This window comes from Meles meles, chromosome 19 (assembly GCF_922984935.1).
Source record: "Meles meles chromosome 19, mMelMel3.1 paternal haplotype, whole genome shotgun sequence".
Lineage (NCBI taxonomy): Eukaryota > Metazoa > Chordata > Mammalia > Carnivora > Mustelidae > Meles > Meles meles.
The window spans coordinates 4,100,348-4,126,297 of record NC_060084.1 but is presented as its reverse complement, the minus strand read 5'-3'; the positions used below and the strand labels follow the sequence as shown (position 1 = coordinate 4,126,297).

The following is a 25,950-nucleotide window of genomic DNA, read 5'->3' as shown; positions in this document are numbered from 1 at the left end:
GTTAGGCTGTGAATTTATCCATTTCTTTTTCTTTTCTTTTCTTTTTTTTTTTTTTTTTGCCTTCGTGGCATCTGCCTTTGTCTTGTGCTCAGAAAGTCCTTTTCATGCTGAGATTAAAACAGAACAAAACAAAACAAAAGGGAAAACAGGCCGTGATTTCTTCTCGTACTTTTATGGTTTCTCTTGTTCCTAATTGTCCTGATTATTTCGGGCAAGGACTGTGTCTGCTTTCCCGAGGTACCGGGCCTGGGTTCTTGCACACCATGAGCAGTTGGGGAGCAGATGAGGGGACCAATAAGGGCTCGTTCGAAGAGGGGAGACTCAGCAGAGGACTCAGGCCTCTGCCCGGGCCACAGGCCGGGGCCGTGCACTCACCACCAGCAAGGGGAAGCCCGGCGAGTTGGGAGCGCGCCATTCTGTAATGTGTGACTGCACCGTCCAGCTGCCGGCCCCTCGCCGTCCACACAGGCTCTTGTCCTTGGCAACCCCCCCTCCCGTCCTGGTCCTGGCAAGGCTCCCAGCACCTGGGGGTATGGAGACCTTCCAGGCAGCTCTCTTGTGCTGCTTCTTCCGTCCCCCGCCTCCCTCCCACAAACATTTTTGAGCTCGTTTTGTTTGCACCGCTGTGTGCCGGGCACTTGGGTGTACTCCGGATCTGAGCAGCCGCTCCCCCGTGAGGTGCTAGAGCTGGACAGGCGGATCCGCAGCGTCCTGAGCACAGGGAGGACAGGCAGTCTGGGAGCTCAGGTGCGGGTTCCCTGTGGGGCCCATGGTGGCTGGTGTGCCAGTGGCTTTGGGCTGCTGTGACAAATGACCACAAACAACACAAGTGGCTTAAAACAACACAAATTCAGGATCCCGCAGTCCTGGAGGTCAGAAGTCTGATGGGTCTCACCGGGTTGAAATCAAGGTGTTGGCCAGGCGATGTTCCTTCTGAGGGGTTCCAGGAGGAATCTGATTCCTGGCCTTTTTCCAGCTCCTGCAGGTGGCCCACGTCCCTTGCCTCGTGGCCCTTCCTCCACCTTCAGTGCTGGGAATCCTGTCGCCCCCCGCCCCGGCTTCTGTCCTCACATCTCTTCTCCAGCCCCTGCCTCCGTCTTACAAAGACACTGTGAGCCCACGGGGCCCACCCGGATCACCCAGGATGCCCTCCCCAGCTCAAGATCTCCGTAAGGACACCAGCACAGTCCCCTTTGCCATGCGAGGTCATGTGGTAACAGGTTCAGAGGATCAGATCAGGACAGAGACCTCTGCTGGGGGGCATCATTCGGGCTCAGCTTCCCTCCCTGCCCCCACCAACCTCTGCCCCTCCTCCCCTCGGGGGTTCCAGAAAGTTGAGTTTCTCTATGCGCTTTCTCCCTTCTGCCCTCGGCTCAGCACAATTCTTGCCGAGTTGTTTTCTTGTGTTTTGCGGAGCGGGGACACAGAGCTGGTCCAGGAGGCTGCCGGCCCAGCCTTCTCCTCATCAGAGGGATGGGGATGAAAAGTGCATCGGCCTCAAAGGGCTGGAGGGATGATTTAATGAGATTGTAGGTGTCAAATGCTGGATGAGATGTCTGATAAGAACTTGTTAGCTGTCCTCTCTGCTGCGGTACTGCTTTACGTGTTACTGCTGGGGCTGTGGTATTCTGTCCTCATTACGACCTGTTAGCTGTTCTCATCCACCTTTGCCTTGGGCAACTCCTCTTGTCTGCTCAGGTGCTAAAAGGACGTGGGTGCACCTGCTGCCTCAGGTCTCCTCCTCAGCCCTCCTCCAGGAAGCGGAAGGAGCCCTCTTGGACTGACTGAACAGCTCTTCCAACCCAGCACTCCCAGCCTGGTGCTTGGTCCATTGGCCATGGCCTTCTCTCTCCAAGATGGTGGCCGCTTAAGACCGGGACCCCGTCGGGTTGCTCTTTGAACGCATCTCCCTACTAGGCATCCTCAGCTCGGCTCTGGCTGCGTATTAGAATCACCTGGGCCCTTTCAGCCTCCTGTTGGCTGAGCCCACTGCTTACCTGGCCTGGGGATAAGCCCCAGCAATGGATTTTGACAAGATCCTAGTGGTTCTCCAACTTCGGAGTGCCTCGCAGTCCCCTGGAGGGCTTGTGGAAGCACAGACGATGGGATCCATGCCCAGAGCTTCTGATCCCTGAGACCCAGGGTAGGGCTGAGAATCTGCCTTTCTAACACGTTCCAGGTGATGCTGGCCCGAGGACCACTAGCTGAGAAGCAGCAGGATAAAGCGTAAGCGGGTAGTTCACAGATACACGCCTCAGGAGAGCCGGTCGCAGAAGTCTGGGAGAGAAGGAAGCATTTGCATGGAGTTGGGTCATTTGCCCTCATCCCAAATGTCACCTCCTTAATGACCCTGGCTGCCTGATTGTTCTTGGGTTACTGTGACCCTTACGTTGCTTCTATCCACATGCCTTGATCGCCATGACTGCACCCGCCCGTACTACGGAATTCTCGGAGTCGGGACTGCGTGGCTCCCTGGGCCCTTGGCTTCCTCTATGCCTCCATCCCTCCCTCTGAAACCCTTCAGAGCCTCGCCCTGGCACTATTTCAGGGCACTTGGGGTGCCCCAAATAGAACATTTGCTCTGCTTGGCATCTTCCCGCCTTTTCTCCCCAAGCCCAGCATGTCTGATAAAGCATGAGTAGGGTTTCCGTGTACGTGTGTCCTGGCACGGCTTGGCAAGCTCCCGTTCTTTCTGTTTACTTAAGCTTCCCCGGGGGGCCAGACACCATCCTCGGGGCTCCGTGTCTAGTTTTTTATTAGCCCCCGGAGCCTTCTGAGTCTCTGCTCTTAAACCCTCCCTTTCCAGAGTGGGAAACGGAGGCACGGGGAAGGTTTGGTTAAATATCTTAGAGACATAAATGTCTCAGCCCTTGAAACTGGGAAGCGGTCTTTGGGGTCTAACTCTGCAAGTGTTTGCGATGAACGGAATCCCCCAGCGGGGCGGGAAGGCGGAGGAAGCCTGGCTCCCGGCTCAGCGGGAGACCTGCTGGTCTTCAAGGTGCCACGCGAGCACCTGCCAGCAGTGAGCTCCCTGTTCCCTCGGCCAAGTCCTCTTTCAGCGACTGGCGTATTTGCCGTTGGTGGCTCCTCTGGAAGCCTCTGCTGGGATAAATGTCAGCTCCAAGCCACCTTTGCTTAGTCGAAACACCCTAAGAACACTCTAAGTCCTTAGGTTCCAGACCATTTCCTTAGGGCTTGGGGAGGACCTGGCAGGCCCACGTGGGTCTGTTTGTCGTGGGCAAATAATACTTTGGAGATCACTTGGGGCGGGGGATGGGCACGGAAGATCGCATTTTGTAGTTCTATTTGTATGAAATCCTCAGGATGGGTGATCCCTAGAGACAGAGAGCACATCGGAGGCAGCAGTGAGGGGCTGGGGGAGGCGGAGGGGTATGACCGATCATGCCCCCGGCTCTCCTTTTGGGGGAATAAAAATGTCTTGGAACTAGATGGACGTGGTGGCTTCATAACATTGGAAATATGCTAAATGCCATAGAATTGTTCTTTTAAGATGGCTTGTTTTATGTTACGTGAATTTCATTATAATTAAAAAAGAGAGAATAAAGGAGATGGGGGTCCCCCTCCCCATCAGGTTCGACGGTAAGGGACGGGGCTGCCCCAGAGCGAGCACCCGACATCGATCAGAATAAGCCACTCCAGCGGCAGCGGACATACGCTGGGATCCTTACCGGGCCCACCCTGTGTGAGCGTCCCGGGCAGAGGTCCCTCGCACACAGTTGGGGCTCGGGGGATGTGCTTAGCCCCGGATCCAAGGGCTCTGCTTTCTGAAACCCCGCAGTGAGATGGAGCGAGCTCTGCCTGATGATGTTCCGGTCCACACCACGCCCCAGCAGCCATGCAGCCAGGGAGAGGTCTGGCAGAAGTGGGTTGGGAAAGAGATGAGAGGCCAGAAAGTAGGGACTGCGAGTGTAGACAATACCTTCCTAAGCCCCACTGCAGTGAATGAGAGAAGTGAGCACACATGTCTGTGATGTGTAGCCTGGAAAGGAGGGGGTCTGGCTCCCTCAAGCCCCCCCCTTGTGCCCGTGCTTGCTTGATTCTACAAAAGCATGACGAGGAAGGCATCATCGTCCCCATTTTACAAATGAAGGAATTGTGACCAGAGAGGTTGTCTCTTGCCCAAGGAGATGGGCTGGCACATGATGCTGGGCTGTGACCTGGGCAAAGCTAGGTGAGGGTAAACGGAGGCTGTGGCTGAGGGCGTGCATGCACTCGTACATTCAGTGGCGCTGAGGGCATGCACCTTTTGACTGGCGTCCTCTGCTCTGGCTGAGAAGTGCTCGTGGAGCACGCCCCGAGTCCCAAGCCCTGCTCCCTACCCTGCAGAGTGGCCTCACTGTCTGTGCATAGAGGCACTTCGGTGATAATCTCTTGCTGGCAGTTGCAGAGGGACCATCAGGAAGGGGACACAGGACTCCTCCAACAGGCAGCACTGTGTCTCATGGGCCTAAGAATTAGCATTTTACCTGGGGGGGGTGGACATGACATGGGGTCTGCAGCAGCCATATGGGAAACTATGGGTTTTATTCTGACAGCGGCTAGAATCTATCCAGTGTTTCAAGCGGGGGACAGGATTTATGATTTTCAGGGCCATTCATGCTACATAAAAAATGAATTGGGTGTGGTCCTGGCCAGAAAGAAGCAGCAAGATCAGGAATGGCCAGGCCGGCAGGACTGAGTCCAGGTGTGATGTGGGCAAGAACGGAGTGCTTGCGTTGGGTTGATGGAACCAGAGCTTGTGAACAGAAAAAAAAAAGTTAGGTCTCATTTTGTGATGCACATTTCTCTTAAACGCTGACCTAAGAAGAGCTCATGAAGATTGGGGGTGCCTGTTGAATGTAATCATGGCCATGCTTCCTGGTCGTGGAACAAGCGAGAACAATCCCAGGAAGCGGATGTGGCTGGCAGAGCATTGCTGTGCAGCGAGGGGTTGGGGAGAGCCTGTTGGGAATGGGGGGCTGGCAAGAAGGAAAAGGGGGGTTTGCCATCTCCATTCTAGCTGAAGGAAGAGGTTGGCCACTGCCTCGCCCCCCTTCCTCCTTCCCAATGCCCAACACCCTGCTGGAAAAGGAAAAGATGATTATCCCGTCCCGGGGGATTGGAATACTAGGAATCGCTTTGCAAAAACACCTAGCATTTTCCCGATTGAGATCTCCCGGGTTATCACGTCTTCCCATGCCCTTCAGGTGTTTCTTGTGGCTGCTTCCCAGGCCCGCCAGATAGACAGAACTCGGCTGGGCTCCCCGCTTCCCTTGGGTTATTGCGGATGACACACCGAACGGGCTCCGTCATCATCCGGGGGCTTCCTCTACAGTGTAGCTCGTACCTGACCGGATCCTATACGCTCAGGAGTCAGGATTCTAAACGAGTTCATTATTGCTCTGCTCTGTCAGTTTGGTACGTTCCTATTCTGTTCAATAAGTTTGCTTCAAAATAGATGCGTCAGTAATAATCAACAACTGGAAACGACCCAGAGGTTCATCGAGAGAACAGATAGATTGTGATAGTCTCAGTCAGTGGAATACTTAACAGCCATGAAAATTAGCAACCATCCCTGCATGCAAGTCACACTTGAATCTCACTAATACCGCTGAGAGGAAAGAAGCAGACATGGGAAAGTAACTATTGAAGGTTACTTTTTATATATAAAGTTTGTATAAAATTCAAACCTGGCCAAACTCACCTGTGGTGACAGAGACCATGACAGCTGTCAGCCTGCCTCTTGGGGGAGGGGAACACAGGTTGCTTCTAGGGGCTGGTAATGTCTGTTTCTTGATTTGGAGGCTGGCTGTATGGGTCAGTTTGTGAGAACTTGAGCTGTATGAACTTGAGCTTAAGATAGGGGCATTTTCTCTGTGTATGTTAATACTTTGAGAACAGCATGTCAGTGCAAAATTACAATTCCCTTTTTTTTTTTTTTTTTTTTTAATTACAATTCCCTTAACAGGAGTCTTGGTTTCTTCACAGATTGGAGGACAGTGCGAATCGAAAGCCATCGAAAAAGAGAAAACGGTCGTAGCTCTATCACCCAAGGAAGCAAGCAAATGCCACAAAGAGGATTTGGCCAAAGCGTTTTATGTAAGAATTGGATTTGTCTTTGATGTCAGTATGGTACGGGTTTGAGCTTCAGGAGAAAGCAACACAAATGATCCATTTTTATCACCATCGCTAGAAAATGCTGCTCACGTCGAACTGTTCTGAGATCCCCCATGGACTGTCCTCATCATTGTTGTCAACGGAACCAACCCTCATGGGGCCCTTGCCAGAGGACAGGCACCTTCCCGAATCTCTGTAACCTTGTTTCTCTTACTTGGAGACCCAGAGAACATGGGAACTCACGTGGTTCCCAAGGAGCCAGTGAGACTTGAGTCCAGGTGGTCTGACGTGAAAGTTCAAACTTTTAATCGCCCCTGTTCACACACTTCCTCTTTCATAATGCAGGATTTTGGCAATTACTGAAACCAGATACTTACATGTTTCGCAAGTGAATTTGACTTCCTGGCCAGTGCAAGAAAACACAAACACACACACACCCCTTCTCTCCACGAAGCTCTTCTCGAAGGCTAAGGAATGTTGCTTGCCATCTGTTTTTAATTTACTTAGAAAACTGAGCAAACATGGCGATGTGTGTGTGTGTGTGTGTGTGTGTGTGTGTGTGTGTGTGTGTGTGATAACCCACCACATTTGGGAAAGCTGTCCCAAGACTGTTGGAAATCAGTGTTTCAGGCCAGCCTTTTTCCTTCCTTTCTTTCTTTCTTTTTTTCTTTCTAGAGAGAGAGAGTGTGTGAGTTAGAGGGGCACAGAGGGAGAGAGAGAGTCCCAAACAGGTTCCATGCCTAGCAGAGAGCCCAACGTGGGGCCTGATTCCACGACCCTGAGATCATGACCTGTGCTGAAACCAAGAGTCGGACTCTTAACCCACTGAGCCACCCAGGCGCCCCATCATGCCAGACTTTTCTTGAGAATAATTCAAGCATCTGTTTATAGTCAGGTCCCGCTTGTTAGTATTAAGAGAAGGAAATAGCTTTGCCTCACCTAGATGTCTTCCCTGTCCAGCCAACGAGCTTGGGTTTTTTCCTCTTTTGAAATGAATCTAAAAATCGGTTCAGTTTCTCCTGACGCCTCTCTGACCCGGTCCAGCCTTCTTGTCGCCGACTTTTTAAAAACAAGGACACTTGCTGCAACCAGAATAACAAAGTTGCCTTACGTAATCATCAATTTAATATTAGTGTAAAGAGCTTGAAATTGTATCTGGCACAGTGCATGAAAGATATCATCATTTTAGCTATTTTTTTGTTGTTTTCTTTTTATTTTTAATTGCGATAAAATGCACAACATAGCATTTGCCATCCTAGCCATCATTGAGTGTACAGTTTGGGAGTATTGAGCCCACGTTGTGCAACCAAACTCCAGAACTCTCTGCATCTTATAAAACTGAGGCTCTGTCCCCATGAAACCGTAACTCCCCGCTGCCCACCAGGCAGCCACTGGCCCTCACCTCCTCCTCTTCCCCTCTGGCAATCTGACTGTTCGAGCCACCTCGTATGGGTGGGATCGTACGGTCTGCCTTCTCCTCACTGGCCTACCCAGCCACCCAAGGGCACCTGGGCCGCTCCCTCCACTTGGCTTTTGAGAAAAGCACCGCTAGGGAAGCCTGGGCGGCTCAGTCGGTTAAGCCTCCAGCTTGACTCTTGGTTTCAGCTCAGGTCGGGGTCTCAGGGTCATGGGAGGCAGCCCCGCGTGGTCGGGGACCATGCTCAACGAGAATCTGCTTAGGATTCTTTTCCCCTCCTCTTCCTTCCTCCTTTGCCTCTTCCCTCCCCACTCACACACACTCTCTCTAAAATAAATAAATAGATAAAAATCTTTGGGGGGAAAAAAAGAGAGAGAATAGCGCTGCACACACCTCCCTTCGAGACCTACTTCTTTCGGTATCTATTCGCCCAGAAGGGTAATTGCTGCATCATGTGAAGATTCTATTTTTAATATTTTGCGGAATCCCCATCCTGTTGTGCACAGTTGCTGTACCATTTCAGGTTCCCAAGGCCCATTTTTATAAAAAGAAGAAAATATAAGCATTTCTACAGTTCTGGGATTTCCTGCTACAACCACACTCATTGAAATTTAGGCTTGAGGTTGTCTTTTCTGTGGTAATTATACGGCAAGAAAGAACTGGAATGTGGGTGTTCCTTCTCTCTCTATTGCTGTTTGCTCAGGGTGAACAAGTTCCTTCTCCTTGGTGGACAGTCCAATTTCCTGGTCGATTTTGGAAGTGGCCGGCTTCAGAGGTGGGAGTTCTGTGAGGTGGGCTCCCTGGTCCTTCAGGGCCCACTGGTGAGCCTGTGCTTACCCGTGTCTTTCCAGGTGGACTTACAAAATGGGCTGTCCGAGTTCTCGGTGTCACAGCGGAGAAAGGTCCATGGCTGGAATGAATTTGTCGCTGATAACACCGAACCCATGTGGAAGAAATATCTCGGTCAGGTAGGTGTCATTCCTTGCATTAAGTAGTGCAAGCCAGAGGGGTGGGATAGTCATTCCTTCTTTAAATATTGACTGGGGTGTCCTTGGACAAGATAAAGAGGCTCCCTGCTCATGCGGGCTGGTTTTAGCCGGCAGGAGGGATGGCCGTGAGTAGATCTCGAATCACCCAGGCAGCCGTGACCATGAGTGAGAGCTGTTGCATTCACAGAGGGCTTTTCACATGCTGGGTTCCGGGCCGAGTGAGTAAGTAAGTAAGTAAGCATTAACTCACTTCATTTTCATTTTGAGGTGAGGAGGGTGAGCAGAGGAGTTGAAATATTTCCCCCAGGCTGTGTAGGGTTGCTAGGGTTAGCGAGTAGAATGCCTTGTTCAACTTGAATTCCAAAGAAATACATTTTTTTGGTATAAATATGTCCCAAATGTTGCATGGGACATAATGATAACCCCCCACCAAATGTCCCTTGTTTATCAGCAATTCAAATTTAACTGGCTGTCCTGTAGTCTGCCTGGCCGCTGGAGCCTACGGGCCTGGTGCCCACGGCAGTAAGCGGCATGCTAGGGAGTAGAGCCAGGCCGCTGGCTCCAGAGCCCTTATCCTTCTTCGCCTCAGCCCTTGGAGCTGCCACGATGCCAGATGGATGGCACAGAACTCAGATGCCTACACGCCACTGGGGAAGGAAAGAAAAATTTGAAATACACATGGCTGCAAGTTCTAGAAGTGCTAGAAGTCAGCACCGCCACCACCTACCCGGTATCCGTTCAGAAACCGCAGTTCACAGGCTGATTACCCCAGATACCTGAGGCCATTCAGACTGCCTCGCTTTCCCCCGCGAGCCCCCCTGAACTCCCTCCCATCCCTGACACCTGCCGCTCCGCTCCGTGCTCCCGGGACTGCCGCAGGCTTCAGCAGCCTCCCTATTGGCTCAGCGTGTAAAGCTTCGTGATTGGTTGGCTGGGGACCAATCACAGCCCTCCTCGCAGCATCCTCGCGCTCTCCCCTCCTCGTGCCACTCATCGGCCAGGTCTCTGCGCACGGGGGATGTGACTCCTTGACGCACGGGGCACCAAATTCAGCTTCTGGGTGCGCGGGTGGCTCTGGCCAGCCCGAAAGCTTCCGGAATCCCCCGGCTGGAAGGAAGCCGCCGCGGCGCCTGGAAGCTGGAGTTCAAGGAAGCAAGCTGACGCCGGCGGTGGGGATGGACCGTGTCCCTTCTGGCCACTGGGCCTCGGTCAGTCCTGCTCTGGCTGCCCCTTCCTCCAGGACGCTGTCCTGTTTCCACAGCCAACCTCCTTCCTCCTTCCGCCCTGTTAACTCTCCCACAGACGCCAGCCAGGGCCTTTCCAGAGACGGCCCCGGCTTTCCCTTTCTAGAAAATGGTTCTAATACATACGCACCGTTCTGAGTTTGGCTCGAGAAGCGGACAGCTTAGCGCGTGTGAAGGACTTGATAACGGTTGTGCCCCGCTGCGATGTCTCCTGGTTGGCCCTGACGGAAGCGTAGCGGTGGAGAGCGCAGGTGTTGGAGCCGGCTAGCCTACATGAACCCGTGGGCAGTTGAGCTTCTTTGAGAGCCTCGGGTGCTCATTTTTCAAGCAGGGATACTGAACCGTACCTGTGTCAGTGGGTTCGGAAGAGCCTAAGAAATGGTACAGCTGTAGCATTGAGCAGGGCACACGGGATACGCTTAGTAAAATGTCGCTTGGCTTTCTTGTTCCTGTAGCAGACCCCTTTCTGCCTGTCTCCCTTGAATGTGTGGGCTCAGAAGGGCCCCGAGCCAGGAAGGGTCTGGCCATCCGTGGCCAGAGCAGCCCATGTGGCTTGTGGCAGGGCCTTCCCATTGGGTCTGGCACCTGTTTGCTGGATTTCACGGTGACTCGCTTGTGTTGGATGACACCGACTGGACAGGTGTTTGGGATGGTCCGAACATGGGGACGGAGCGGGTACTGGTGACGTGAGCATTGAAGAAATGTCCAGGTCCAGCTCAGGAGAGGGCTGAGCCTATGGGATTGGAATTGGGGTTCAAGGTGGCTCTTGGTCCAGGCCTGGCCAGAGACCAGCACTGGGTCCCAGCACTCAGAGGGGTCCCGGCCAGGACTGCGCACCCGTGAGCTAGCCTTGAACCCATGGCTGGAGGGGCCTGTTGTCCAGAAATAGACCTGGTGTTCCTGGAGTCCTGGGTGGGTGTAGCCTGAAGGGAGGGGAGGACAGGGAGCCAGGTGGCACTGTGGAAGTGACCTGGGCAGGAGGACTTGCACCTGAGGGAGGACCGACCTAGTGCTGATCCCTGCTCTGTGACCTGAGTAGGAGCTCTCACCCCACCAAGCCTTGAGTTTCCCCACCTAAAACTGGGTGCTCGCTGCTTTGTTCACTCATTCATTCTAAATAAATGCTTTTTATGTTCCTGGACTTGATCTAGGCACTGTGCAGAGATCAGCAGCCAGACCAACTTTTTGCTTATGGGAAGATAGACAGACAACTGCCTATATAATACATCACCCAGTCAGTGTGATGGGGAGAAACGAGTCAGGACAGGTGCTAGGAACAGGACAGCTGTTTTGGACTGTGTGCTTAGGGGAGCCATTTGGTGCTTAAAGGGCTGATCTTCGAGCAGAGACCTGAAAAAAGTGAAGAAGGGAGCCGTGGGAGGGTCTGGAGGAAGGATGTGCAGAAGCAGGGGTGTGCAAAGGCCCTGAGGCAGCAGAGGCCAGGGTGGCGTGAGGATAACTGAGCTTCAGAAGATGAACTGGAGAAGTCAGGTGCCTGGTGCATGCTGGGGGTTCAGCCCCTGTGTGTGCATCTCTAACCTGACTTTCGTCCAGCAGGATGGCGAGTCTGTGGTGGGCTCAGGGCCGAAATGAATTCTTCCTCTTAGCTCTGCTGGACAGAGGTGTTTTTCCTCCTGTGCTAGGTTGAATAGCGCCCCGCTCAAACTCATGTCTACCTGGAACTCCAAATAGCGCCTTATTTGGAAATAAGGTCTTGGGGTGCTTAGGAGGCTGAGTTGGTTAAGTGTCTACCTTCAGCTCTGGTCATGAACCCTGGGTCCTCGGATCGAGCACCACGTTGGGTTTCCTGCTCGGTGGGGAGCCTCCTTCTCCCTCTCCCTCTGCCCGCCACTCCTCCTACTTTTGCTCTCTCCATTTCTCTGTCAAATAAATGAAATCTTTAAAAAAAGAAAAAAGGAAATAAGGTCTTTGCAGGTGTGACTTAGTTCAGATGAGGTCCTATTGGATTAGGGTGGCCCTAAATCCTGTCCCTGATGTCCTTGATAAGAAGAGGGAGACACATGGAGACACCCACAAGCAGGAAAGGGCCATGTGAGCACAGTGACAGAGACCGAAGGGGTGTGTCTCCAAGCCAAGAACAGCATAGATGGCGGGCCAGCACCAGAGGCTGGGAGAGGCAGGAAGGGTCTCTCCCAGAACCCCCAGGGAGAGGTTGGCCCTACCGACACCTTCATTTGGAGTTCTGGCCTCTGGAACCGAGAGAATCTGCCTACATTGTTTTAAGTCCCCACGCTGTGGTCATTTATCACAGCTGCCCCGGATGGGATGCCCCCTCCGCTGGGCTTTCCTGAGCTTGCATAGCCCTCTGCTCTTGGACTTCATCCTTCCTGGACTTCCGATGATAGGGTGTGTCCGCCTCCACCCGTGAGTGCTTGTGGCTTTGGCCATGAGCTCTGCCAGGCAGCGCCAAGTGCAGCCCCTCCCCCTGCAGCTGCCCCAGACCCACCCATGACCTGCGCTGTCAGGTGCCGTCAGAACCAAAACTGGGGCTTCACTGGCCAAACCTTTTTTAAAAATCTTAGAATAATATAATGACCCCCACACGCCCATTATCTGTCTTCAATAATTACCTGCCCATTTCCCACTTTTGTCCCTCCCCTTTTTTTCTGCAGCATTTAAAACAAATTCTAGAGGCGTCTGGGTGGCTCAGTGGGTTAAAGCCTCTGCCTTCGGCTCGGGTCATGATCCCAGGGTCCTGGGATCGAGTCCTGCCTCGGGCTCCCTGCTTAGGAGGGAGCCTGCTTCCCCTTCTCTCTCTCCCTGCCTCTCTGCCTACTTGGGATCTCTTCTGTCAAATACATAAATAAAATCTTAAAAAAAAACAACAAATTCTAGATGCTGAATCTTTTTGCCATCTGTACTTCGCTGTGTATCTCTATCTTTAGAGAACTTTTTCCTTTTGCTTGTCCCCCCCCCCTTTTTTTTTAAACCTCAACAACAACACTCTTGTCCCGCTGGTACCATTATCCCTTCACTGGCCTGGGCCACTTCCAGTGCTGGGTCCACCGTCCGTTTTCCCCCACGTGCCTCAAAGACTCCTGTTTATAGTTGACTTGTTTGAAACAGAGTCAGAACAAACCCTGCCCTTTGCTTTTGGGTGATATGTCCCTGACACCGTTTGAGTCTAAGACTTTTTTCTCATCTGGGACTTCATGCCCATGGGACGCTTTACAGAGTCCACAAAATTATACATGGAGACCTTCACCCTTAGGGCGAAGCCTGTAGCCAGTGGAGTAAGGTCCATCTCTGAAACTTTGATGCACGTTTCAAGTTCTTGATGCGGTCAGAAAAACTGTAGCTCAGACGGTGGAATGTCTTCAAGTCGCTCAATCTCGAGGATTCAGAAAAGGTGGTGCGGTTAAGTCAGGGCTGCTGGTGAGCTGCCCGCAAAATGTCCTGTCCCTCGTTCAGAGGAGATAAAGCACAGCAAGGCTGGGGTGGGGAGTAAGGGGCCTTCAGTCCCTCCTTGCTCCACACTGACATGACCAGCGTCATGTCATGCTTTCTCTCGTGAGTGGCATGAATCACACATCTGATCACTTTCCTCTTTTCACTTTGGCTGCTGGGAAGCTCAAGGCCAAATGCACAGCCCATTTGAAACCATGAAAATAGGGCGCCTGGGTGGCTCAGTGGGTTAAGCCTCTGCCTTCAGCTCAGGTCATGATCTCAGGGTCCTGGGATCGAGCCCCGTATCGGGCTCTCTGCTTGGCAGGGAGCCTGCTTCCTCCCCTCTCTGGCTGCTGCTCTGCCTACTTGTAATCTCTCTCTCTCTCTCTCTCTCAATCTGTAAAAAAAAGAAAAAAAAATTAAAAAAAAAATGAAACCATGAAAATAGGGCTTGCGCACTGATATTTTAACTTTAATTTGATCCTGATCTTTGGTCCACTGTCTTCCTCTTTTTATGTGTTTATCGTTATGTTTCCTTTCAGTTGTCTGTAACATGAGCTACTGTGTAATAGATCTGTGACCTGAGGGAGTAGATACATAAAGAAATAAAGTAAAAAATCCTTTCGGGAGTTTCTGTGACACCAGTTCTCAGGAGGGACCTCACTAGAGCCCCCAGGGGCATGTGGATGTCATTGGGACACATGGCATTGGGGAGCTGGCATAGCAAAGGGGACCCCTTGGCCGTGCTGGACCAGAGCTGGCAGGCCACCAGAGGGGCTGGGTCCTGAACTGGTATGTCTCGGAGACCTGGTAGGGTGAGACCAAGAACTCCAAGGCAGGGCCAAGGCTGCTGTCTGGACAGGCACAGTGTAGGATGTCCCCCAGGAAGCCAGTGTCCGTGAAACTGCACGGGTGGGATTTCGGGTTGGGGAGAACCTCACTGTCGTGCTGGCTTGAAAGCCCAGCCCTGAGCCAAAAGCAGAGAACACCTCCCCCCACCGCTGCCCTGTGTTCTCTCTGCAGTTTAAGAACCCCTTGATCCTGCTGCTCCTGGCCTCCGCCCTGGTGAGCGTCCTCACGAAGGAGTACGAGGACGCCGTCAGTATCGCCGTGGTGAGTGCGGGGCGGGGTGGGCAGCGCTGGCTCCCGGACCCCACTGTCCAGGGGCTTACAGAGTCTTTGCGCATTTTATTAGGCAAGAAAAAAAGAGTGTGGCTCTAGAGAAAAAACAGGAAATACAGCAGAAAGAAAGGAAAGGAAATCCTCATCCTTCTCTGTCCCTCCGTGGAGATGTCCTGGGTCATTTTGCCATCACTGTGTCAGTGGATGCACGGGGGCTCCTAGTTCCTTGCTGTTGGGAACCGTGTTGCAGTGAACCCCTCTTCTGTGACCCCGCTGTGCGCGCACTACCCAGAGCCGTCCTTTGTAAGCTGTTCCCCAGACCCAACGGCTGAGCACCTTTTTAAAAATAAGGTTTTCTTAATTGAAGTGAAAGTCACATGATTAAAAAAATAACCATTTTGAAGTATACAATCCAGTGGCGTTTAGCACATTCCCTTCTAGCTAGAGCTAAAATACTCCACGGTCGGCAAAGGAAGCTGCCCCCCCCACCTGCCCTCCCCCTCTCCCCATCCCTCCCCACCCCTCCCAGTCCCGGGCCTCCGGGTCTGCTCTCTGTCTCTCTGTCCTCTGTGGCTATTTGATATAATGGAATCTTACATTATATGACCTTTTCTGTCTGGCTCTTCCTGAAGACCTTTTGATGACTGTCATTCTTGTTTCCGTCTGTCTGTCATGGGCTCTTTTAAAATACACAGCCAGGCTCCGTCCAAGCAATGGTGTTTGCTCCTCGGTTTAAAAGGCTGCAGCTACGCCCGTACCTTCCGAGGTGGAATGATGTTTACAATACGGCGTGTGAAAAGGCAGTTTGTAAAAGAATACGTCTATACCATAGGATCCTGTGTTATATGTCTACGCGGAAAAATCTAGAATTACCCTAAAATGTGAACCTTTGAATTCCAGAATTTGGGATGATTTTTCTGTTTTTTTTTTTTTTTCTGGGGGGGGGGTTCATCTGTTTTGTAGGTTTCTGTGGGCTTGATTTGCAAAGGAAATTCATTTGGAAAAGGTGGGGTGCTGCGCCCTACAGTCCTTGGGCTCATTCCCTCACCCAACAGCTGGGGGCTGACGCCACCCTCCCCGTTTGCTCCCTAGGCCGTGCTGATCGTGGTCACTGTCGCCTTCATCCAGGTGTGTAATTAGTTCCCGAGGTCTGGGTCGGGGTCACCCGGGTGTGGCGGTGTGGACGTCCCGCCCCTGACTGTGGTGTTCGCTGTGCCGCTGCCAGGAGCACAGGTCGGAGAAGTCCCTGGAGGAACTGACCAAGCTTGTCCCTCCCGAGTGTAACTGGTAAGTCGGAGACTCCCTGGAACTTTCTGGCTCATCGGAGCCGGTGCGCTGGTGAATTTGGCAAAAGTCTGGCCAAGTGTGTGTCCCTGGTAACATGACGGAGGAGGACCGTGTCTTTCCAGGGGTTGGGAGACCTGGCGTCTGCCCTGCCAGGCAATTGCTGTGTGTCCCTGGGCCTGTCATTCCACCTCTCTGGGCCTCGAGTCTCTCAGGGTCTAATCAGGGTGCCTGGGCCGGGGCCAGAGACAGCGGAAACGGCTTTGGGAAGAGGGCGGCCCACGAAACCCGTGGTATGGTATGCAGAGCCGTGCCCAGTTTTCCTGCGTTCGGAAGTTGCATAAGATTCTCCGAGAAGGGATGGGAGGGGCTGCCGATGCAGGGCGGCTGGGCTGCGGGGCCAGGTGGCGCAAGGGTGACCTCTGGGCACGTGCCCCACAGCCCTGCCAACCTCTTTCCTGCCTGGACGTTTCCACAGTGTCTCCTGTTATCCCACAGCCCTTACCACAGCTGTTTAAAAAGGAGAAAGGAAGGACCAAACCACAGTGCTGTGCACTCGACCTTTCTGGGACGTTCTGTAATCCCCACTGTCCAGTACGGCACCAGTACTCACCCAGGACCCCTGAGGACTTGGGTGTGGCTGGGGCGATGAGGCGGGGGGAGTGAGTTCTTCTCACTCAGCATCAGTAGCCCACGGGGGGGCTCGTGGCTGCCCTCGTGCACAGCCAGGGCGGAAGGGAAGCCGCCCACACCGAGAAGAAGGGGTCTGGGGCCCGACCTCTCACTCCGTGCAATTCCCAGTGTAATTCCCAGGGCATCCACATGCCGGCTCTCCTTAGAGGAATGGATGGATTTCAGAAAATGTCCCCTTCTGCCTTCCCGCCCCTGCCTGGCTCTGCTGAGGGGGGGGGCCACGGGTCTTTCTCACTTAGCCACGTGTTGCTCCAAAGGCAGTAACAACGTATCTCATGACCCCAGGGGCTTCTGAAGCGTTTAAGCTGATGGTAACTGTTTCCTGAAAGGCAATGTTTGGGGAAGAACATGTATTTGGATGAAAATGGCACTGCTGTGCCCCATGGCAGGGGATAGAAAGATCTAATGGGATGAGCCCCACCTCTTAAGGAGCCCACAAGCAAGGGGCACGTGTGTGTGTGTGTGTGTGTGTGTGTGTGTGTGTAATACGAGTTGAGTCAATTCTGGAAGGTTCGGCGGGGACGCTAAGCATGTCTGGGCTCAGTAAGTAGACGATCAGGACTGTCAGCAATCCAGACATGGGATGTGTGATGTCAGCGTACGGACAAACGGAAACGTAAATGATTTATGTGATTTGATGATCTGATCTGAAGTCTAGGTATCAAGTCTTGGCCTTTCAAGTGAGTAGTATGCATTATTGATGGCCCCGGGAGTCACTTCTCAAAGACGGCTTCAGGTTTAGGGGCAGTGGTGGCCGGCAGGCAGCGAGGGCACTGAAGGGAGCCGCGGCTGCCTTGGTGTCTGAGACCTCTCGGACGAGCCAGAAGGAACGCCTGCAGCGCGGGCCCCTCCTGGGTTCCCTCCATCGTCTGTGATCTCAGCGCGTCTTAGTGAGCACCTACTTATGCCAGAAAAAACAGTGTCAGGGTGAGGGCTTGGGCTTCGGGACGCTCACACTCCTCCCAGGGAGGCCAAGGATGAAGTGAAAGGAGCAGGATGACCTTGGACTGCGGCAGGAGCAAAATGGCCCCCCAAACCCGGAGCCACAGGAAAACCTCCAGAGAGGAAACAGCACGTGGTGGAAGGGGGGAGCGGCCCCCGAGAGCGGCTGGTCAGGCTGCGCTGATCGGAGATGTGGGAAGGAGCTGACATGTCAGTCAAGACCTGAGGAAGAGGAGGGACCAGCGGGTGAATCTCTGGTGGGTGCTCCCGCCACGGGGACAGCTCAGCCGCTCAGCCCGGAGAAACTGAGTTGTCTCCCAGCAAGGGATCTCAGGTCAGGGGGCCACATGTCTGGTTAGTTTGTGAAGGCTCTGAGGGCCGGGTCTCTGATTTTATCACTCTGCTACCCGCGGCTCGTTAGCTCTGGACCCTGGCTGCCTCCCTTCGTGCTCCCTGGACCCAGGCCGCAGCTCCGGGCATCAGAGGCAGACGTGTAAAGATCCAACAGAAGAGGTCTTGTGTGTGTGTGTGTGTGTGTGTGTGTGTGTGTGTGTGTACACGCTTGAGCCCCCAACAAATGTCCACTCATGTCCCAAAAACCAGTGCTACGGAACGTGCCTGGGCCCACGCCTGTCATAGGAGGGGATGGGATCGGCCCGATGGTCTCAGTCACTCGGGACCCCCTCCCTAGAACAGACGGCTCTGCATGGGTGAATTCTGTTAACAAAGGAGAGGGGAATGTCCTCTTCGCTGTCCGAGGTTGGCAGAGACCTTGAGACTGGAAAGCTGGTTGTGTTTGAAGGCTGGTGACCTGAGACAGGGAGCAGTCAGAACAGAGTGGGGAGGTCCCGGTCAAAGTGGCCTTAGCAGGGCTTTCGAGTTTGAGTCCAAGGTCATGGAAAGCAGGAGCAGGAGGGAGTTGTGACCTGGTTTTTTACATTTTAAGAGCTCTCCGGCCACTGGGTAGGGGACGGATTGAAGAGGGCCGGGGTGGGCAGGAGTCCAACTGGGGCAGCAGTGTCCCAGGAGGGGGGACTGCCATTGGGACCTGTGCACAGAAGCACATGCCAGGAGTAGGGGTCAGAGCCCAATGGGAAAGGAGGTCCCAGGCCTCTCGGGTACTTGGTGCTCCCCACTCCAACCCTCGCTCTGCTCTTCTGTGCCCCTCAGCATGGAAGATGGCTCTCCGTGGCCAGAGTGCTGTCTTCGCCAAGGACAGGGGCATTGCTAGCTACCAGCTCCATTAAGGAAGCTTTAGAGCCACTGACCTACACGTCCAGAACTTCTAGAGGCCATGTGGTTCTGCCTTGTTTCCAGGCAGAGTAAACAGGAATAGGAGCCTCACTTTTCAGATGAGGCCCAGGATCTCCCAGAAACAATACACTTTTTCCAAAGGTCTTTTAGGGTATGTGAATTTAAAATGTGATAAAACCACAAAGGCACAAGTGTTTGTCCATCACTGAAAGAGAAAGTGTGATTCTCTATCCTTTGCTCAAGTTTCTTAAAGGTGTGCACAAACGGGATGTCATCAGCGGGCTTTTTTGCTTCTTCCCATTTCAAATACAGCATAAGAGAAGGAAAGCTCCAGCATCTGCTTGCACGAGACCTGGTTCCCGGAGACATTGTGTCTCTCTCGATCGGAGACCGGATCCCTGCAGACATCCGTCTCACTGAGGTGAGGGGTCCCGAACCCTGGTCTGTGCTCTCACACACACACACACACACACACACACACGTGTGCTCACACACATACATGCACATATGAAGGCATGAAGTCGGCAAGCCAGCTCATTGCAAACACAAAGCCCCTCAAATTGCGTCCATCAATTATTTATTCCCATTTCCAGTAAAAACCTAACAGAGTTTGGTGACGTGAGTCTGTGGCTTATGGCAGCCTGCGGTAACAAGTTAAACCAGGCTGGGGTTGAGGAATGGGGCAAGAGCTGTTTCTAGAAACAGCCGCTCTGATGTCAGATTGCTGAATGATGAGCAGGGAAGCGTATGGGCGAAGACATAACTCGTAGCCCAAGCTTTTACAGTCGTGTGGTTTGGGGACATCGGGCGGGTGGGGGGCAGTGGCAAGCTGTTTCCCCGACCTTTGTGGGTGTCCTGGTGTCACCAGCTCACAGTCTGGAGATAATCCTGGATTCTCGAGAAGAGGTTAAGTCCAGGTCAGAGGGATCTGTGGCTGGGGTAATCTATTTTAGGAATCCTTCCAGGAATACTGAAGAGTTGCCTAAAGCTCTCAGTGATAAAGGCTTAGGCACAGGCTATCTCCCCAACGCCGTTCTTTCCGGAGGATGTGTTTTCAGGAACTGTAGGATCACTGGCAAGCTATGAAAGTGGCGTGGAGGGGCGGGTGGGGAAGAGCAAAGAGAGACTCCCTTTGAAAGCCCTTGACCGACTCTCAGATTCCCCCAGCAGGCTGGGCCGCTCGCTTAGGCTCATGCCGCTGCCCCTGCCCACAGCAGAACGGATTCCTCACGGTCTGGATTCCTCACCGTCCACCCCCCCACACACACACCCCTGCAGGAGCATCTGACTCCAAGTCCAGGGCATGTGGGTCCCCTTAGAGGAGCCAGGCCCCGCCCACGAGGAAGTCTGACGTTATCTGTTCACAGAGCGGTGGGCTCTGCCTCCTGATGCAAGGATTCCCCAGCTACGGGGCACGTTCTGGGGGTTGGGGAGCCGGTACGGAGGACACGTGTCTGAAACAGGTGCTACCCAGAGTCCGCGCCTTGAGGTCATTGGTGCCCTGGGGCGGGGCATGGGCCTGAGTTTGAACCCAGGGCCTGCCCTTCACAAGCTGGGTGATCTGGAGCCCGTTACTTAACCCATCTGTGCCCCAGTGTCCCTGCCTGTAAGATGGGGGTGACGAGGCCCGTAGGATGACTGTTACAGGACGTCATAGATGGAGAGGGCCCGGAGCAGTGCCTGACGCAGGGAGTGACGGGCGCGTGCTGGAAATCAGGGCGCCCTGGGTTTCACATCTCTGCGCTGCCTGACCAGCATACGACTTTGTGGAAGCTTTGGGCGCTCTGGGCCTTAGTTTCCTCATCTAGGAAAGGGGCAGGCATTCATTCCACCTTGAGTAGGTAAGAACCCGTAACACGCTCGGCCCCGTGCCGGTGTGACGTAAGCGGTCACTGCGTCTCAGCAGTGGCCCCACAGTACCCCTCCCCCGGCTCTCCAACAGTCCCCGAGACAGCTTTAACCCCCAAGCAACTTTCTCTTTCAGTGAGTTTTCTTCCTGCCCTGCTTATGTTAAATTCGTTTGTGCCCGCCGTCCACAGCACAGAACGCTTTCCGTCCTCACGCCAGGCACAAACATTACAGAGTTCCCTTTTGGTATTTTGCAACTGCCCCGAACAATCAATAGCTTTGTTTATTCACAGTGGGATATTTGTGTCGGCTGTTTCTTCTGAGATCTAGGAGAGCTTTATGTAAAGCTATTCAAGTCCAGGAAACAGCAGGTTCCAGAACGTCCGTAAAATAAGTCACCCAAAAACTAACGCTTCTTACATTGTGCGTGGGGGGGGTCAGGAAACATTTTCTCTCCCCATAGTTCACGAAGGTCAAGGCCTAGGGGGTAGGCTGACCTGGTCCAGCCAGTAGAGCAGGGACACTGCTCCTCCTCCTTCCTCTCCCACTTCTGGCATGAAAAGGGTATTGAATGGGACCTGTCAGGGCTCCAAGTAATGCTTTGTCTCCAAGGTGGGAGGTTGGCGGGGGTGTGGGGGATGGGAGGAGTCTTGCCTGTGTATGAGCAGGAAGTGACCGGAGCCCTCAGCTGGGTTCAGGCCCAGCCTCCTCTGGGTGCCCACTGGTATCGTGTGGATTTTGTGCTTTGACTGGTCGCCCCCTCATTTGACCTGGTGCTTGGGAGGTCACCAGAAGCTACACACACACCCAGCTTTGTTCCTTCATGGTCCAGACACTCCCCCTTACTCCCTGCCCCCCCCCCCCTCCTGGAGAGAACTAAGGCGTATATAGAAATACATAGTCAGGTCTGTGCTCACCGCTGGGTAGAAAGTGCCTCCTAACATCCCGCACAACCTGAAGGGAACACCACTCATTTTTCTGACTTGAGCACAAGGACACAGAACCCTGGAGAGACTGAGCAGCCCACCTGAGGTCATGCGGCCGCAAGTCGGGGAGGAGGATTTGAACTCAGGTCCTTGGGCTGCAGAGCCCACATCCGTCACTGCCCACAGTGGGTGCCCTCTTGCTACGATCAGCTGTTCTGACTTCCTTTAGCTCTCGGGCTCTCCCTCTGGGTTTCCTCCCTGTATCCGTTCCCTAAGGCCACTGGAACAAGTGACCACATACGGAGTGGCGCAGGATAACGCCAATGGATCCTCTTACAGTTCTGGGGGTCAGAATGAAGATCAGTGTCACTGGGCGGGAAAACAAAATCAAGGTGTTGGAATTTAAAAACAACAATTCAACCCGAGGGAGAGTCAAAGCTCATGTCTTGGTTCAGAAGGTCGGGGTGTTGACTAAGCATTGAGCTATAAGATTCCCGCCAATCCCAAATTGACTTAAATGAAATATATTCAGGATTAAATACGCTTAGTTGACAGATGTTCCGTAGACCAGAATAGGCTCCGAGTCTTCGTGACCTCTGCCTGTTTCCATGTGCCTACTTAGTTCTGCTGACTGCCCTTCTCCTGTCCCTCCCGGCTGGCTCTTCTGCCCACGCCCACCGTCAGCCCTCATCCAGAGCCTTCCTCTGTCTCACTTGGGCTGTGTTTCTTGGACTGCAGGCTTCTCATCCCAGCGCAGCTGGCTACCTCTTCCAACCTCTAACTCGATTTTATGATCTTCCTCACCTCTCTTCTCTGATCAAGACTTTTTCTGGATCCTCATCACTTATAAGGTACTATCCAGATTCTTAACCAGTTTCCGATGTAGCTGAGTTCAGCCACACCTTCCACAGTTGTTCTGCTCCACGTGGACAAAACCTCCCGTCTTCTGGCCTATTACCCCTCCATTCAGTGCTGCTCAGGGGCAGGAACAGCTCTCCATCCCGCCATGGCTTCAGCACCAGGGACAGCACCCACCACAGGCCCCCTCCCCACCCCCAAGAATCCGTACCCCAAAGAGGGTGCCTTGGTGCCTGTGTCAGCACACTGGGCTGCTGTCCCGTTAATGCTGGAGGGGTACTGGGAGGAGAGATGTCTTTTCTTCGCCTCCCCCTCCTCTCAGTTGCTTTGACCGAGCAGGCTATTACCAAGTTCAGGCATCACCAGTCCCCCCACTGTGCCTTCTTTTCCTTCCCTGCCCAATTCACTCAGCAAATGTCTGCTCATCCTTCAAGACCCGTTTCACGTCCCCGATTCCCCAGGAACTCTCCTCCTCCAGTTCATCTCCCCAACCCAAGTGCTCCACCTTCCCGTTCCGCACTCCCCAGCCTTCTGCGGGAGACCAGGTCTAGTGGGAACATCCGACTGTAATAGTTACAATTCCAGGACTTGGTCAGTGCAGGGCTTCCCTTCCCAGTGTTTTCATATTACTGTTTTGACTACAGGATTACTTCACGGTGAACAAACGAAGTTAGGTACAAATTCTATGGGCTTCAAACTTGATGCAACTGTAAGCCTAAGCCAGGTTTTCCAAGTACATGCAATGTATTCAAATTATCCTCATGTCCCATTAGACAGTGTTTTCTGGAAACTCAATCCCTGCTCACCAGGATTGTGGTGCCGATTTCTGCCGCCTGCTATCTGTGGCGTCGGCAGCCGGTGGTGCTGAGTGACTGTGTCTTCCCATTTAGTCCTTCATTGTGTCCTCTGACTTGCCCTTGATGTCCTGGAGATAAAAAACCACAAACTCTAGATCAGTTGGTAGTTGTGTTTGCGGTGAACAGAGTAAGAGAAATAGGTTTCAACGGGCCAGGGATTTACGCCTCTCTCTCATAATGAGAGACCGGAAGCGGAGTGTCCAAAGCCAATATGGCGGCTCTGCCGTGGCACAAAGGGCGGGGCTTCTCCAGCCCCCTCACTCTGCGCCCGCATACCTGTAACAGGCTTCTGGAGCCACAACAATGAAAGCCCATGGAGGGAGGAGGAGGGAGCTAGAAGGGGGAAGAGGGCCTGTCAGCTCAGCCACCTTCCCAGATCCTACCCAGGACTGTCGGAGACTCCTTTTGTCCTGTTGTGCAGAAGGCAGGGACACTGTGAGTTGCAAGGAAGACTGGGAAGTGACATTGGTGGGCGGGGGGGGGGGGGCACATGGCCATCCCCAATCCCCGATACCATCCCCACGGGGGGCTCTGTTAGGAGAGGGCGCACATGCAGTATACAGGCACTGGATAGCCTTGTCACCCTCGGGGCTGGGATCCCATGGCGGTGTGCGTATTTGTAAAAGGTGGTTCTGAAATTTTTAAATTTGCAAGCGTAGAGAACTCAGCAGCCCCCGTTTGGATAGTGCCGATCTCACCGCTCTCTTGTGAGTTTGTAGGAAGACGGCTTCTCTGAGTTGGTCTTCTGTGCCAAAATAACAAGGTCCTTAGGGGAAGAGCTAACCCCGGGCCCCTTCTATGTCCTCCTTCATACCTGGTACGGTTCTGGCTACCGGGACTCGCCTCTTGAGTGATACCTACTGGGTCTGTGTCAGTTCTGCCAGATGGTTAAGAGCAAAGTTTCTGGGACCAGAGCCTTGGTTCATGCTTCCGCTCTGAGGTAGCTGTAGAATCTCGAACAAGGTACTCGAACAAGTTACTTAATTCCTCCATGCCTCAGTTTCCCCACATGTAGAATGGAGAAACCAACAGCATCTTTCGTGGAGGCTGTGGAGACTAAGAGATAGGTCTTGTGAAGTGCTTGGCACAGGGCCTAGCACGTCAGAGGAGTGTGGAACTGTGACTACCTCCCTCCTCCTCTGCTGGTGTGTGTGTGTGTGTGTGTGTGTGTGTGTGTGTGTGTGTGTGTGTGTGCGCGCGCGCATGCACGTGCGCTGTGCCCATGGTGGTGTCTGGTGTTAACGTAACCTTAGGCTGTCATCGAATAACCTGGCTCAGAGCACGCTTATGTGGGGGTCTCCGGGGAGGGCAGGACGTGGAGTGTCCACAGAAAGGCACAGGTGTTTTGGAAGGTATATTCCAAGTTAACCGTTGCCTAAGATTTTTTCTAACACTGCACATTACATGAAAACCTTAACTAATGTTACAGAAGGTATGAGACCTGTTTTTCAAGAGGGGCCACACAATTCAAAGCTTGTTCAGTCCCTCGAGGCCTCTGAGGCCACGTTCTGACCCTGGGTCCCTGGTTTCGACGTGTGCTCTCTTAGCTGTCTGTTGTAGAATGGCGTGACGGGGCCAGGTACCGTCCGTGCTTTTCCGGTCAAGGTTTTGTTTTTGTTTTTGTTGTGGCAACATTTAAAAAGACAAAAACAAAACTTCGTTACATTCCAAAATGAGATTTGTGTTTCTTAGTGGCAGAAAATCCTCATGAAAACAGCCATGACTTCATGGCCAAGGTGGACGAGAGGTGTCTGGTTCACTTTCCAACCCAGACGTCAGAGCCAGCGTCTCTGGAAGACCCTGGTTCGGGAAAGGCAAGAGCATCTGTGCCTGGAGTAGCCGGGGACCTGCAGCTCCAACCGTCTCCAGAGGCATCTCCGGGACCACCCGTTAGACACGGTCAATGCCAGATCAGTCATCCTGATCAGTGGGCAGGATGACAGTGATTTCTCGGAACCTGAAGATCACGTTCAGATTTAAACATAGACGCAAGCTTTCTTCAATGCGCCTAAGACAAACGCCTGAAGTTCCTGAATTCTGTATCAAACTCAGGGGCTTCTCGTTCGCGATTTTAGAAAATGACCCTCAGTATCAGGGATGGTCCCTGGGAATCTACTTTGTTCAGGAAAGACTTCATTTGAATATCCTGCCAGGTCAGTGCAGGGAACCCAGGCAAAAAATCCTTCACAACCCAGGTCCTAACGGAGGGACGTTTTCTGCCTCGAGATTCCTGCCCGCTATGTAGGGACCAGTGGTCGGACCTCATTCCGGGCAGTCAGGGGCACGATCTTTTACACACAGGAGATTTTTCCCAATTGAGAAGTTTTACAAGGTAAAACCCGTTCTGTGCTTTTAAAACCCGTTCTTGGGGTGAAGGGACAGAGTCCTTCGTCTTTCCCCTTCTAGGTAACAGATCTCCTGGTAGACGAGTCCAGCTTCACGGGAGAAGCCGAGCCGTGCAGTAAGACGGACAGCCCGCTGGCCGGCGCGGGGGACCTCACCACTCTGAGCAACATCGTCTTCATGGGGACACTGGTGCAGTACGGGAAGGGGCAGGTAAGCCCCAGGGAGCTTGGCCGCCCTCACCAGTGGGCTTCCGGCTTCAGACCTCACGCACGTCTCTCCTGAATGCAGGGAGTCGTGATTGGGACAGGGGAAAGGTCCCAGTTTGGAGAAGTGTTCAAGATGATGCAGGCTGAAGAGGTAAGTGGCGGTGGGGGCTCTGGTCTTCTGGTGGTGGCGTTTGCCATTCCTCTCAGCTACTGCCACCGGCCCTGCCCCCTCCTTAGCAGCGAGAGTGATGTGGTTAACGCGAGTTCACACTTTCCGCGCCTTTAAAAATTTATTTTTATTGCACAACATTTATTAGGATTTTGCTGTCCAGATTAAACTTACAGACAGGAACATGCACAGTCCTCAAGTGTAGAGATCAGGGAGTTTTTAATATGTGTGACCCCTGGGGACTCATCACTCCACTCAAGATATAAGAAC

At 53.2% G+C, this 25,950-nt stretch overlaps 1 protein-coding gene across 2 annotated transcripts in view; it reads left to right on the top strand.

Moving 5' to 3' along the window:
• The window catches only part of ATP2C2 (ATPase secretory pathway Ca2+ transporting 2), a 58,633-nt gene that overhangs the window by 10,715 nt on the left and 21,968 nt on the right, over positions 1–25,950 (top strand). For both annotated transcript variants that reach the window (XM_045989481.1, XM_045989482.1), the window contains exons 2-9: positions 5,989–6,099; positions 8,386–8,502; positions 14,199–14,288; positions 15,390–15,425; positions 15,523–15,584; positions 18,783–18,891; positions 25,366–25,515; positions 25,594–25,662. In XM_045989481.1, coding sequence (XP_045845437.1) covers positions 5,989–6,099; positions 8,386–8,502; positions 14,199–14,288; positions 15,390–15,425; positions 15,523–15,584; positions 18,783–18,891; positions 25,366–25,515; positions 25,594–25,662 — 744 coding nt within the window. The remainder of the gene's footprint in view (positions 1–5,988; positions 6,100–8,385; positions 8,503–14,198; positions 14,289–15,389; positions 15,426–15,522; positions 15,585–18,782; positions 18,892–25,365; positions 25,516–25,593; positions 25,663–25,950) is intronic.